At 56.4% G+C, this 12,356-nt stretch overlaps 1 protein-coding gene across 1 annotated transcript; it reads right to left on the bottom strand.

Annotated features, from left to right (window-relative positions):
• Positions 1 to 342: 342 nt before the first annotated feature.
• TNNT2 (troponin T2, cardiac type) lies at positions 343 to 12,145 on the bottom strand. Its single transcript, XM_075442871.1, has 17 exons — positions 12,096 to 12,145; positions 9,690 to 9,737; positions 8,684 to 8,694; positions 8,542 to 8,559; positions 7,888 to 7,917; positions 7,070 to 7,129; positions 6,453 to 6,485; positions 5,896 to 5,931; positions 5,577 to 5,598; positions 4,553 to 4,613; positions 4,296 to 4,412; positions 3,841 to 3,918; positions 3,585 to 3,695; positions 3,085 to 3,194; positions 2,522 to 2,612; positions 1,943 to 1,983; positions 343 to 589 (listed from the first exon to the last, which is right to left on the bottom strand). Exons 2-17 carry the CDS (start codon positions 9,725 to 9,727, stop codon positions 541 to 543), a joined length of 906 nt encoding a protein of 301 aa, XP_075298986.1. The 5' UTR covers positions 9,728 to 9,737; positions 12,096 to 12,145; the 3' UTR covers positions 343 to 540.
• Positions 12,146 to 12,356: the final 211 nt, after the last annotated feature.

Here is a 12,356-nt window from a genome sequence, read left to right as displayed (position 1 = left end):
AGGGGACTTTGGTACAGCAAGAGCAGGGACTAAAGTGGCCATAACTAGATTGCCCCAAACTGCAGCTGGAAAAGCAGGTCAGACCACTAAGGTCTGTTGCAAAACCTCCCAAGGACTGCAGATGTGAGGTGCTGTGAGGCAAGGGGACTGTCAGGAGGTCCTGGACAGTTGCTGCATCCTCTTGCACCCCAGGGAGCGGGTGTGGAACTGCACTCGCTCAGTCGAGCTCTGCTGGGACTGTCCTGTGCCTGTTTCCTCTGGGCTCAGATCTTCAGGATGGAGACAACACCCGCACCCCCTCACCGTTTTCTTTATTTACAGACACAACATCAGCTGGGGGTGTGGAGATGAGAAACGGCACCTTGTGAAGCACCTGCCCACCCAGGCAGTGCTGTGCATGCAGCAAGGTCTTTGCAAGCTCTGTGCTGAGGGAGGGTGGGTAGGCGCACAGTGCAGGCTCCACGACGTGGGGAAGCCAGCTGGTTGACCAAAAGGCAACACACCTCTCCATGGCTGAGCCTCCTTTGCCTTCTGAGTCATCTATTTCCACCGGCCACCCACCATGGTCTTCCCACGGGCAGCCTTTGACCTGGAAGGGAGGCAGAAACGCACTTGCAAAAAAGCATTAGCAACCGTGAAAGGAGGGACAAGAGGAGTGGCACCAGTGGTTCTGCAAAGACGATCTAGCCGTCTCCAGTTGATGCTCACTGCCCTGTGAGGAAGAAGGTCTTCAGTGACCCCAGGTAAAACCCTGGGACGTGAGTCAGTCTGTGTGTTTTGACACTCCATGGGAACAAGCTCATGCATTTTGCCAGGTGTTTGTAAGGACCCTCAATTCCCTTCCTGTGCTTCTCCCTCCCAAGGGTCCTTCAGAGAAGAATTGATGAGTTGGATCTCCAGTTGCAGAGGGATAACAATGGCTGCAGGATCCTTCTCCCAAGAACCAGAAGCTGTGAAGATGTTAGCCAGGACCCACCAGGCCACTCTCCTTAAAGAGCATCAGGGGAACAGGCACTGCTCTGGGCATGGGTCAGCAGAGAGGAGGTGGAGGAGGCTCGGGTGGACAGCAAAGGGCATTTCTGGCACGTCATCCTGAGACTCACCAGCGCAGCTTTGGCTGCCAGTCCATGGCATTGCCTCCCTCCCTCAGCCCTACTGCTAGCCTGATGTCAGCCCTGGTCCATGCAGCACACGTGCAGTGGGACACACACAGCACTCGGGAAATGCCTGTACTCACCCTTTGCTGCAGTAACGGGCCATGTTGGGGCAGAAGAGAAGAAAGATTTGGTGTAAGCGAGCAGGAGATGCTGCTGCCTGACACACGGGTCAAGCTGAGCACCTCTCACGTGAGACAGCAGGGTGGGGTGCGGATGCGAGAGCAGCATGGTGCTCCCTAGAGTGAGGGTCAAACACCCACCTCTACCCTCCTATGAAGTGTTCCCCAGTCCTGTGCAGGGAACATGGGCATGGGGAAAGGCTTCCCTGACCTTGTGGGGCTGCTCAACTCCCACAGCCCATGGGATTTCCCCTCCTACACAAGCTGGGATCTCCAGCCCCTTCCCTGAGATGTTGGGCAGAGCCACTGCAGGGATGGAGGTGGCTGGAGGCTGGCAGGACCCTGCAGGACACAAGACTCCACATGCAGAGGTGGGGTCTCCCCAGGGTCCATCCCCAGCCAGGGTCTCTGGGGTAGGGAGAATCTGGTAGAGGTGGGAGGCCATGGGGTCTGTCAGTGGGAGGAGACCAGCATGGAGCAAGGTTCCTGGTCCATGAACACTGGGTACCAGTGGGACCAGAGGCCGAACTGGGAAGGACAGGAGGTGGCTCTGCAAGGGTGCAAGAGAGCCAGGAGATGCACAGGGAGAAACTGGGGCCAGTGGAGCAGGGAGCTGGAAGGGCAGGAGGTGTTGAGGAAGGATGCTCAGCCTGCCTGGGGACTTACACTTTCTGGTGGTCACTGACACGGTTTCGGAGGACGTTGATCTGCAAAAGAAACACAGGTGGACGTTGTGGCTTGACAAGATACCTCATGCCCGTCCAGGGACATGGGTCAGGGTGAACATGCATCACTGCTCTTTCCTCCCCACCAATTCTTGTGTGGGGTTTAGCACGGGGCTGTGATGTTCAGCACAGTGGGAAGCCTGTTGCGGTGCAAAGCACATGTCCCCAGGAGCTGGGAGGTCACAGGTCCACCACGCAGCCACTTTCACCAGCTGCCACAGCCTCCAGCTTTTCCCAGCTGTGTGCTCAGCCTTGTCAGAGCGGCTGGCAACCACTGGAAGGGTTGGTTTGATCATGCCTCATCTCCAAAAGGGAGGTAGATGTGGCTTTGCTTTCGGTGGTGCAGAGCCTTTTGGGTGTCTGTCACCCCCTGCACAAGCGGCATCCTTTTCTGATGCAGCCAGCTTTCCTGGGACAGCACCATCAGTCAGACAACCCACCCCGTCTCCCACACGGGGAGCAGAAGAAGCAGCCAGGCACACGGAGGGTGAGAAAGCTCATGGAGGACCTTGCGGCTCACCTCGTATTTCTGGCGCTTGAACTTCTCCTGCAGGTCAAATTTCTCAGCCTCCAGATCACGGATGGTTTGCCATAGCTCCTTGGCCTTGTCCCTGTGGGAAGAGCCGGCTGGTGTCAGTGCAGAAAAGCAATGTGGCTCATGGGGAGCTCCCTGCGGGGGACAGGGCAGTGATGCCACCACCTTGCCTGCTCCCCCAGGATGGGTCTCTGCAGGCTCCACGCCCGGATGGGGAGGCGTTAGCCAGGCGGCGATGCCAGTCCCACGCGTGGACCAGAGCCATGGGTGAGGTCGGGAGGTACGGGGACACGCGTGTCCCACGCGTGTGAGCGTGGCTCCCTCTGATGGCCAGAGCTCTCAGCAGCAGCCTGGCAGTGGTGGCCTGGCACAGCCACGGAGCCCTTGTCCCCAGTGGGTTGTCACAGCCCATCTCCCAGCTATGCCATCACCCTCTTGTCTGGACTGCAAGCTCCAGGCAGCCCACCCCAGCCCAGGATCCTGCCCCGGGAGGTGGGACCCAAAGCAGAGACCCAATCCTGGACACCCCTCCTGCAGCCCATGCTGACCTCAGCTTGTCTTCGTTGAGGTGGTCGATGTTCAGGGGCTTCCGACGTTCACTGAGGATCTTCTTCTTCTTTTCCCGCTCTGTTTGCTTCTTCCCACCCTTTTTCTCTGACTGAGGAAACCATCAGCTCATTGGAGGGAAGGAAATATGCTCAGCCTTTGTCTACCCCTATCCCCAGTTCTGCCCTCAACCCCCTCAGCTTTTGGAACTCCAGAAGCACATGGGGTCCTCAAGGAAATTTTGGCAATAGCGGACAAGACACCCCCTACTCCCATCCCTGTCACTGAGGTGAGGCTGGACCCGCTCTGGCCAGCATCTGCAAAGCAGAGCTCTCAGCTCACTTTGGCCCTCCAACCACTGCTGTGACCCAGCAGCGGTGGCCTGTCTTCTGCTTGTAGAACAACGCTGAGAATGTGTATGGTACTGTGAGGCCAGCCCATGGCTGAGCCCTTCCCAGGAGCACAAGTGGCTTCATTGCAGCCACCTGGAGTAGGATCACACCTTCTGCATGTAGCCTCCAAAATGCAGCATGTTGGACAAAGCTTTCTTCTTCCGCGCTTCTTCCTCAGCCCTCTTCCGAGCCTCCTCTTCCTCTTTGCGAGCTCTTTCTTCCTGCCAGGGTCAGCAATGGGTCAGGAGCAAACAGACAGAGACCTCACAGACCGGCTTGCATGCATCGCACAGCTCGTGCTCCCGTGTGCTCCACGGCCAGGTTTGTGCTACCCAAGACCAGCCCCATCCCTGGAGAGAGACTCACGGCCATGCGGGCTTGGCGCTCCTTCTCCCTCTCGCTGCGAATCCGCTGCTGCTCTGCCCTCTCTGCTCGCCGCTGCTCCTGCAGAAGGAGAGGACGTCAGCTTGGACACCCTGGGAAATCTGCATCCTCTCTGTCCATAGGGACACATCCCTGACCCCCAAAAGCCTTGATAGCCCCACGGGCAGATCTGCTGCTCCCACGTCTCCCAAGGGAGCATGGGGACCAGTGACCATGGGGGAAGGTGGATCTCTGTTAGGCACCGCAGCATCGCAGCAGCCAGACCAGGGACTTCCCAGGCACAGGGTACAAAATCTGGCTTAGATCTCAGGCTCTGTCTTGCAGGGACACGAGATGTCTCAGGTCTTCCTGTCAGGACTGCGGGGAAAGGATCGTGGCCGTGTGCCCACAGGGGAGAGGGGGGCAATAGCAATAGAGGGGGAAGGCTGCAGACATACAATCCTGTCCTTGAGGGAGATGAGCTCCTCTTCTTCCTTCTTCCTGCTCTCAAAGTGGGCTTCAATGAGGGCTTGCAGTTCATTCAGGTCCTTCTCCATGCGCTTGCGATGGATGTCCTACATCGGATAGAAACAGCAGTGATGGCTACACTCTCACAAGTGAAGCCATCCAGGAGCTGCAGAGCTGCTGAGCACAGTGCTGAGGAGCGATCCAAAGGGATCACCTCATGGGGGTTGACACTGAGTGCACTACTTACGTCAAAATCCAGTCTCTCACCATCTGGGATTTTGGGAGGCACCAGGTTTGGCATGAAGACCCTGCAATCGAAGGTGAGCAGGATGCTGAGCCTGCAGCAGATACCTGGGACAGGAGAGTGCCTTTCATCCACGCACCCAGCCCTCCTCTCTGAGCCTCCCAGTCCCCAGGGATGCAGAGTGAGAGCATTTTGAGGACAGGGAGGTGTAACGCTCCTCGCTGGAGGTTGCCAGCTGGACAGCCTCAGAGGAAGACCTCTGGCATTCCCGGGAAGCACTCCAAGGTGCCCGCATGGCTGGGATAACTCTGCAAGCTGCAGGCAACTTGGCCACAACCCTTTGCCAGGCACCCTGGGGCTGGCAGCCACCCCACTGCTCACCCAAAAGAGCAGAGAGCAACTTGGTCCAGTGTGATCTGGCTTAGGGAACCGGAAACCGCCCTCTCATCCTCTGTGAGCTTGAGGGAGGGCAGGAGATGCTCGGTAGGCACACATAAAGATGCAAAGGGATGAAGAGAACAGCTGAGAACAGATCTGCCTCCCACACCACAGCATCCCAAGGGTCCATTAGGATCCGCAGGTTCCTAGCAGTGGTTCATGGCCCTGCTCCTTCAGGCAGGTGCTCCTGTCCCTGAGATGCTGACACTCATGCAGATGCATGCCTCATGCCAGCCATGGCCAGGAGCATACTGCAGCAGCAAGACCCTGACTGTGCCATGGACTATGTACCCCAGGCTGGGGTGCACACAGATTTTGTCCAGCTGCAGGCCCACGGGGCAGCTGGTCTTCCCCCAAGGATCACACAAAATGCTTCAAAACTGCCAAAACACCTCATTCTCAGGATCTTCTTCATATTCCGTATTTCTCTCCTTTTTTCTGACCATGTCTCAGTCCCACCCTGCTTTTGTGCTTTTGAGGCCGCACTGACGCTTTCTGGATCATGGTGCTATGCCCATCACATGGAGCCTCTGCCCTGGCACAGCTCCTAGGTCAGACCTTGCACTAGAGAAAATGCAACAACACTTACTTGGGTCTTGGCTTCGATTCACCTGCAGGTCCCCAGGCGCAGGAGAGAAAGACAACATTAGTGTCACAGAGGAGTTTGCTTTCACGCCTTGACCCAAAGCCCGCGACACTGAGCCAAGCTACCCCCTCTCCCAGCAGCACAGGCTGCAGTGTGGATCGTCCTCCAGCAAAGAGGCACGCAATGAGGTGTCCGTCTGCGTGCCGAAACCTGAGACACATGTCGATGCTCTTGGCTGAGCAGAAAGGCTTTTGGTACCTCCTTACCCAGGCGAAGGGACAGTCCCTCCCACCCCAGAGGGGAACAAGGATGGATACTTCACCTTCCCCAGGCTCCTGCTCTCGGTCCCCCTCTCCACCTGTGGAAAACACAACGCTTTGTCTCCTGGAGACCAGCCCTGCTGTGCACCCTGCCCACGGACACAGTGGGGTGGTTCAGCCAGGCTGCTCCCCTCTGCGCCATGCTTATCCCCACTGCAAACCCCAGCTCCATCCAGGATGAACGGGGAGATAGCAGGTCCCTCAAGAGATGTCCCTCGCTCACAGACAGACGAGAAGAGACGCGGATTCTCTCCAGGAGAAACCCAGACAAGCTTTGCAAGAGCTCAGGCTGGTAAAGCAGCAGTACTACGTCTCCTTCCATGTTTTGGGTGAATTTCTTACCTAGGCAGCACAAACCCATCCCTCCTGCAGGCCTCCTGCTGCCTCAGCCATGGTGGAAGGATGGGGCCAGGGCAGCTCCACCATTTACTGCAGATTCTCTCTCTTCAGCAGCAAATACATTCAACACCAAAAACCCTGTTACAAGGGCCAAGTGTCTTGGGGAACAGGGATCAGGACTGAAATGGCCAAAACCATCTCTCCTTCACTTCTGCTTTACCTTCTCCTTGTCCTCCCGTTTCATCTTCTTCTTCTGTTTCAAAAGCAATGGGGAGAATATGAGCATCTGTGGGTGAGGGCAGCCACATCCCCCCAGCACAGAGGGGTCCCGGCACCCTAACCTGGGGAGCACGGTTGGGATCTGAGCCTGCCCCACCATCCGTGACAGCACAGGGACACACGTCAGGCAACCCCTTCGGCTCCAAAGAGGTCTCATGAAGTCCAGTGCTCTTTGGATGGTGAGACACATCACAGCATGACCCCAGCTCTGGAAATTCACCCCTCTAAGGCTACAGGGACCTCTTAGTGGAACAGGCTTAACTCATTTTTGACATTATTTCAGAGTGTTGGACACAAACTCTGTGATCAGCAACCATCAGACAACACCTTTATCCTCATGCTCGCGAGGCCAAGACACTCAGCAGATCAGCAAAGGGCAGCTCATTTTTGACACCCCGTTACTGGAAGCCACAGATATGGGGGAGAGCTGCCCCTCTGTGCTGCTGGCCTGCTGTCACAGGCCACGCTGGGACATCCCAGACCCTGCTCGGCAGCCCGCTGAGGAAGATCAAGGCTCCAGCCAAGCCATGAGAGCTCCCTGGCGAAGCCACCACTCACCTTCTTCCTTCGTTTCTTCAGCCTCCTCCTCCTCCACCTCCTCTATCTGTTCTTCTTGACCTGTGGAAGAATGGGCAGCATGAGTCCAACAGCCGCTTTTCCCACTGGCTCTCCACAGACCCCGGTGTCAGGACAACTGCAGCCGGCCAAGAGTGAGACCCAGGGGAGACGTAGCCACAGGAGAAAGAAACAGCAGCTCAGAAGGAATAGGGCTTGGCTCTAACCTTTACCCAAGGGCTGCTCTCTGTGCTTGGGCAGGGCAAAAAAAATAAAATCAAAGGGCTTATAGCCACGTCTTGGTTTTTCCCTCATTCCCTCTCCTGCTATCTGCTCTTGTACCCCAGGATGGTGGAGGAGTGATTTCTATTCCTCTCCTCTAACCAGCAAAGAACAAGACTGGCTGGCATCACAGAAAGTGCCTTCGGCAGCTTCACAATCTCATTTATGACACTGTTGGAGCATTTTTCCACTGGAGGGAGCAGTGTCCCCACAAGAGTCCTCCACTGGAGTCAGAACGATGCTGGGGCCCACAGGTCCTGGGAAGACTTGTGGTCCCACAGCAAGAGAGAAGGAAAGAAAAAGAAGATAGCAAACCATGAGTGCATTTGGTTGAGAGATGTAAGAGAGAAGCAACAGACACGGGAGCAGATATGCACAGCATAGCAGGGCAGGAAGGGGGGAGTGCAAGAAGCAAGAGAGAGAAGTGGAAGAATGAAAGAAAACCATTTTCCAACCAGGGGGAGGCAAAAGACACACCGACCCACGACATATTCACAGCAGCAGTGGAGAGATGAAATAAAGAAAGGTGCAATAACTACCGTCTTCTTCCTCTATCCATTCTTCCTCTTCTGAGCCAGGGAGGAGGGAAAGGAATAAGTGCAGAGGTTAGCTGGATGCCGAAAAGCTGTGGAGTGTAGCTATGGTGTGCAGGAGACAAGGACCCTGCAGTGGTTTCCCCCTTTTGCCTCTCTTTGCTTTTCGCGTTCAGGATGTTTTGCTGTGCAGCAGCCCGGGCTGCCTGGCAGTGCCCTGAAGCAGTAAGAGGCTCAGCAAAACCCAGCTCCCAAACCCAGCCCCAAACGCACGGCCCAGGTGTGTCCCAGAGCGGCTGCGGGCACCGTGGGGTTTGCTTCTTCACCGGACTGATCAGCTGGAGCTTTGTGCTTGAGCATCGTTAACCTACGCTCAGCTGAGGCTCCAGCTGCCGTTGGTATTGGGCTCACACCACTGCCAAAGCCCGAGTCCAGCATTTCCACCCATTTTGAGTCAAGGGAGCATCCTGACAAAAGAGATTCTGAAAAAATTCAGACTGGTTGTGATCCTACCGATGTTTCAGGTGGAGAAATCTAGAACGTGGTCTCACCTGCCTTTGCTGGTCATGATTTGCCCATTGCAGTCAAGACCTTACCACCACAACCCACCCAAGCAAAACACTGGACCAACAGCATTTGTCTTTTGGTCCTAGCACCTACCTTCTTCCACGTACTCCTCTTCACAGAGCACACGTGAGCGTGGGAGAGAGGGAAGGGAAACAAGACGCAGGTTATTGAAGTGGCTCTGATCATTTCTTAGCTTCAGGCTCGGGACAGCTGCGGATGCTCCATCTCCTCTTACCTTCCTGCTCCCTGCAAAGCACAACACAGATTTGCAGAGTTACAGCAGTCGGCTGCAACGGGCCACATGTGTCCATCGGTGAGGCCAAAGGGGAGTCTGAAATCTGCTCCAGGCTGGCTCCCCTTTTTCGTAGCAATGGGCAACGGCTGCTGGGAAGGCTGCTGCGAGGCGTGATGTAAGGCGGCACTGGGGACAGGACAAGACCCAGATCACTGCGCAGGCTGCGGAGAGCAGGAGCTGAAGTGTTCAGCTGACACTTGAACAGTGGTTAGAGCACAACACTGCTTTGCAGCTTGAGAAGATCGAGTGACCATGGCTTGTAATCCTAGAAACAGGCATCTCGCGTCCCACCTCTGCCCCAAAGTTCTTTCCTGACCTTGGGGAGATGTGCAGTCTGTCCCTGGGTGTGTCCAGGGGATGCTGGGCACAGGGGTCAGACCGATTATTGACACATGCGACTCTGTCGTGGCATTTAAACATAAGAGAAGGACTCAGATCTACTTTTTCTGCAGGTGAGTGAGAAGTGGGAGCTGTGTTTGGACCGATCCCTATAACTGTGCGTCACACATATTGAGCCCCTTCTCTCCAGGGTGCACCTCATGGCCCAGCAGCCCTCACCAGCAGAAGGTGCCCCCACGTTTGGGCCCTGGGGAGTGATGCTCTGGGTGTGGCAGCAGGACCCCAGCAGCAGCAGACTGATGGCATCAGCTATTCCCAGATCTATTGGACTGAGACCGCAGCATGGTTAATGCAGGGTCTATGCCTTGCCATGTGTGTGCCATTATGGCTCCTAAGGCAAAACTCCCCACTGCTGGGGGTCTCGGCACTGCCATGGCAGCGGTGCAGACGGGCACAGGGTAGGGGAACCCCAAGGCCCTTTCACGCTGCGTGCTGGGGTAATGACGAGGGCCGGTGCCCCCCAAACAGCCCCCCTAAGCAATGCTGCAGCCCTGCGGGAAGGCAGGAATAAGGGGAAAGAAAGGGTGTTTAAAAACACATCACTTACTGCTCATATTCTTCAACAACCTCTTCAGAGTCCGACATGCCTGGTTATCTAGCAGAATTGAAGGCAGATTGGAGAAAGCGAGTGTTAGGAGCCGAGATAAGGACAGGCACAGCCTGACCTCCAGCGCCCCAGACGCGGGCACAGAGATGCTGCGTCTCTCCAAAGCGCTCGGTGCTTCCAGCTGTCCCCAGCCGGGCTGTGACAGCCTTATCTGAACAGAGATAAGGTTCCCCCCTCCCCTCCCGTCCCAGGATCACAGCTTGCCCCAAACCGGAGGCAGGAGATTAGACACAGCCTCACGCAACACCGATAATCGCTGTCAGGAGCTGGGTCCAGGACACGCAGCTCCCCTCACCGCAGCCATCTCGGGGTGCTGTGTTTGCTCAGGGCATGGGAAAATAACCCAGTTGTAATGCTCAGCTTGTTTTGCTTCCTGACTATTCTTAGCTCGATAGGACCTTCTCCGTTATCTCAGATTTACAGCGCTGCACAAGCCACAGCTTGAGACCTCGGTGAGCCCTCCCAGCCCAGCCCTCCAAGTGCAGAGCGTGCTCTGGAGAAGGGCGATCTGGGCTCAGCAGGAGCATTTGTCTTCTGGTTCTGGCCCTGAGACTGAAGTTAGCTGAAAGGAGTAATTCACAGCCTGGTTTACCAACAGGACTAATAACTGCAGAAACGGCCGTGCTCATCTTCCCAGCACACCCGTCCTCCGCCCAGCCGTGGCCAGGAGGACTTTACTCACCATCCCACCTCGTCAGGCTTCCACCCAGTGCTCCACTGCAAGGGCTGCACAGACCAGCCCCGTGATCACCCCCGGCCCTGGGCATCCTGAAGCAGCCCTGAGCATCACCCCAAGACCCTGCACAGCCTGCCCACTGCTCGCCTTCACGCCAGACCTCAGCAAAGCCGAGCCGCAGCAGGACAACGCAAGGCAGCTCTAGAAATAACTCCCATGTGCTAAACCACCTGTTCCCAGAGCCGCGCCGCTTCACTGCTCCTGCTGCTGGGCGTCTGGGAGCAACTGGTCCTGGCTACATCTGTTGAGAATTTATTACCCGGGATGGGTAGGATAGGCTTTGGGGTCGCTTATTCAAGATGCTGAATCCAGGACTGGAATCCGCAAGCAGGGGAAGGATGCGTTACAGGAGGGGTGCCTCTGCATACCCGTGGCTCCCGGAGGGGTTGTCAAATGTCACTTCTGAGCAGTGACTCAGAAGGTGCTTTTTGGAGACAAATGAAGTCAGAACTCAGCCCCGTCTGCCTTCGTTTCACCACCTGCTTCTGCTGTTGTTGTTCTCTTCCCTTTGATGGATCTGGGGTTTGGCCCTAAGCACCCCCCTCCAGCACCATCCCCTCGATCTCTGCTCCCTGCCAAACATCAGTTCCTGGCCCTGCTTTTCCCCGAGCCTAGGCAAGGTCCTGCTACCCTCAGAGTTTGGCCAGATCATTTCTGTGGCCTCTGAGCACCCAAGACTTCAGGTGCTCCTCTCACGACACCACACAAGAGCGGAGACTCCCTCCCGGCCACGACAGCACAAACATCCATTTGCGAAAGCCGATTTCTGCATTTCCACTCACCTCCTCTCTCATACATCGCTAGATCCCACACAGCATTTGCTGAGGAACAGCAACAAAAACAACACTTTAAGGGGGGGTACACAAGAAAAAAAGCAGCTCTAGGAAATACTTCTCCATCCTCTATGCAGAAACATAAACCTTTCCTTTAAAGCTTTGAAAACTTATTTTGAAAGAATTAGAACCCAGCAGACATATGACAGAGTTAAAGAGGAAACACTGCACATGTTATTGACCGCAAAAAATCTCCCATGATTTGCTGTGTATTAAATACTTCAGATATCCCTCCCGCTCCTTAAAATCCCCCTCTCGGTGAGCGCAGGGCTGGCTGCTCACACCTCTGGGGCTGAGTTAATCCCCCACGGTTCGCAGGCCCTGCTGCCCTCCAGGCTGCCCAGGCATGGAGCTCTCATTTCCCGACATTTCTCCTGCATGGGTCACATCGCTGCTGCCTTGGCAGGGTCAGACCACCTCTAACCCACCCCGTGGGCTGCCAGCGAGGCAGGGCCAGCACAGGCATCACATCCCTCCTGTCCCCTCCAGAGACACAGGGAACAGCGAGCTGTGAGATTCCCCTGGCACGAGGGCAGCCAAACCCTGCTCAGCCACCTTGGCACACATGAAGGTGGTTCAAAAGGTATTGGGCAAGCTGCAAATACCCCCTGGAGAGGGTCCTGGTGCTGTATCCATGGGGATGCCTTCATGGCACAAACACAGCCCTGTACAAGCGGCTGGGGAGGACCGTTCAGCCTGCGCCAAATCACTTCTGGGTCTTCAACAACTGCCCTTCCACCGAGCACCCTACGGCGCGAGCGGGCACCCCAGCCTTACCTCTGCGGTGGGGCACCGGCAAGATCCCGGGGAGCTGAGGGGAAGCCGGCGGGCGTCTGGGAAACGCTCTTTGGGGGCAGGAGGCTTTAAGGGGGCTCCAGCGCCCACCCCGGGGCGGGCAGCGCCGGGAGGAATGTGCCCGGCGCCCAGCGAGGAATGCAACACTTGTGAGCTGCTATTTCGGCAGCCGCGGCCCCGGCCCCCTCCGCTGCTCCCCCTTCCCCCCCAGGAGCCCATATAAGCCCAAGCTATTGTGTGGCC

This window comes from Opisthocomus hoazin, chromosome 25 (assembly GCF_030867145.1).
Source record: "Opisthocomus hoazin isolate bOpiHoa1 chromosome 25, bOpiHoa1.hap1, whole genome shotgun sequence".
NCBI classification, from domain to species: domain Eukaryota; kingdom Metazoa; phylum Chordata; class Aves; order Opisthocomiformes; family Opisthocomidae; genus Opisthocomus; species Opisthocomus hoazin.
This window is presented reverse-complemented; position numbering and strand designations above follow the sequence as displayed.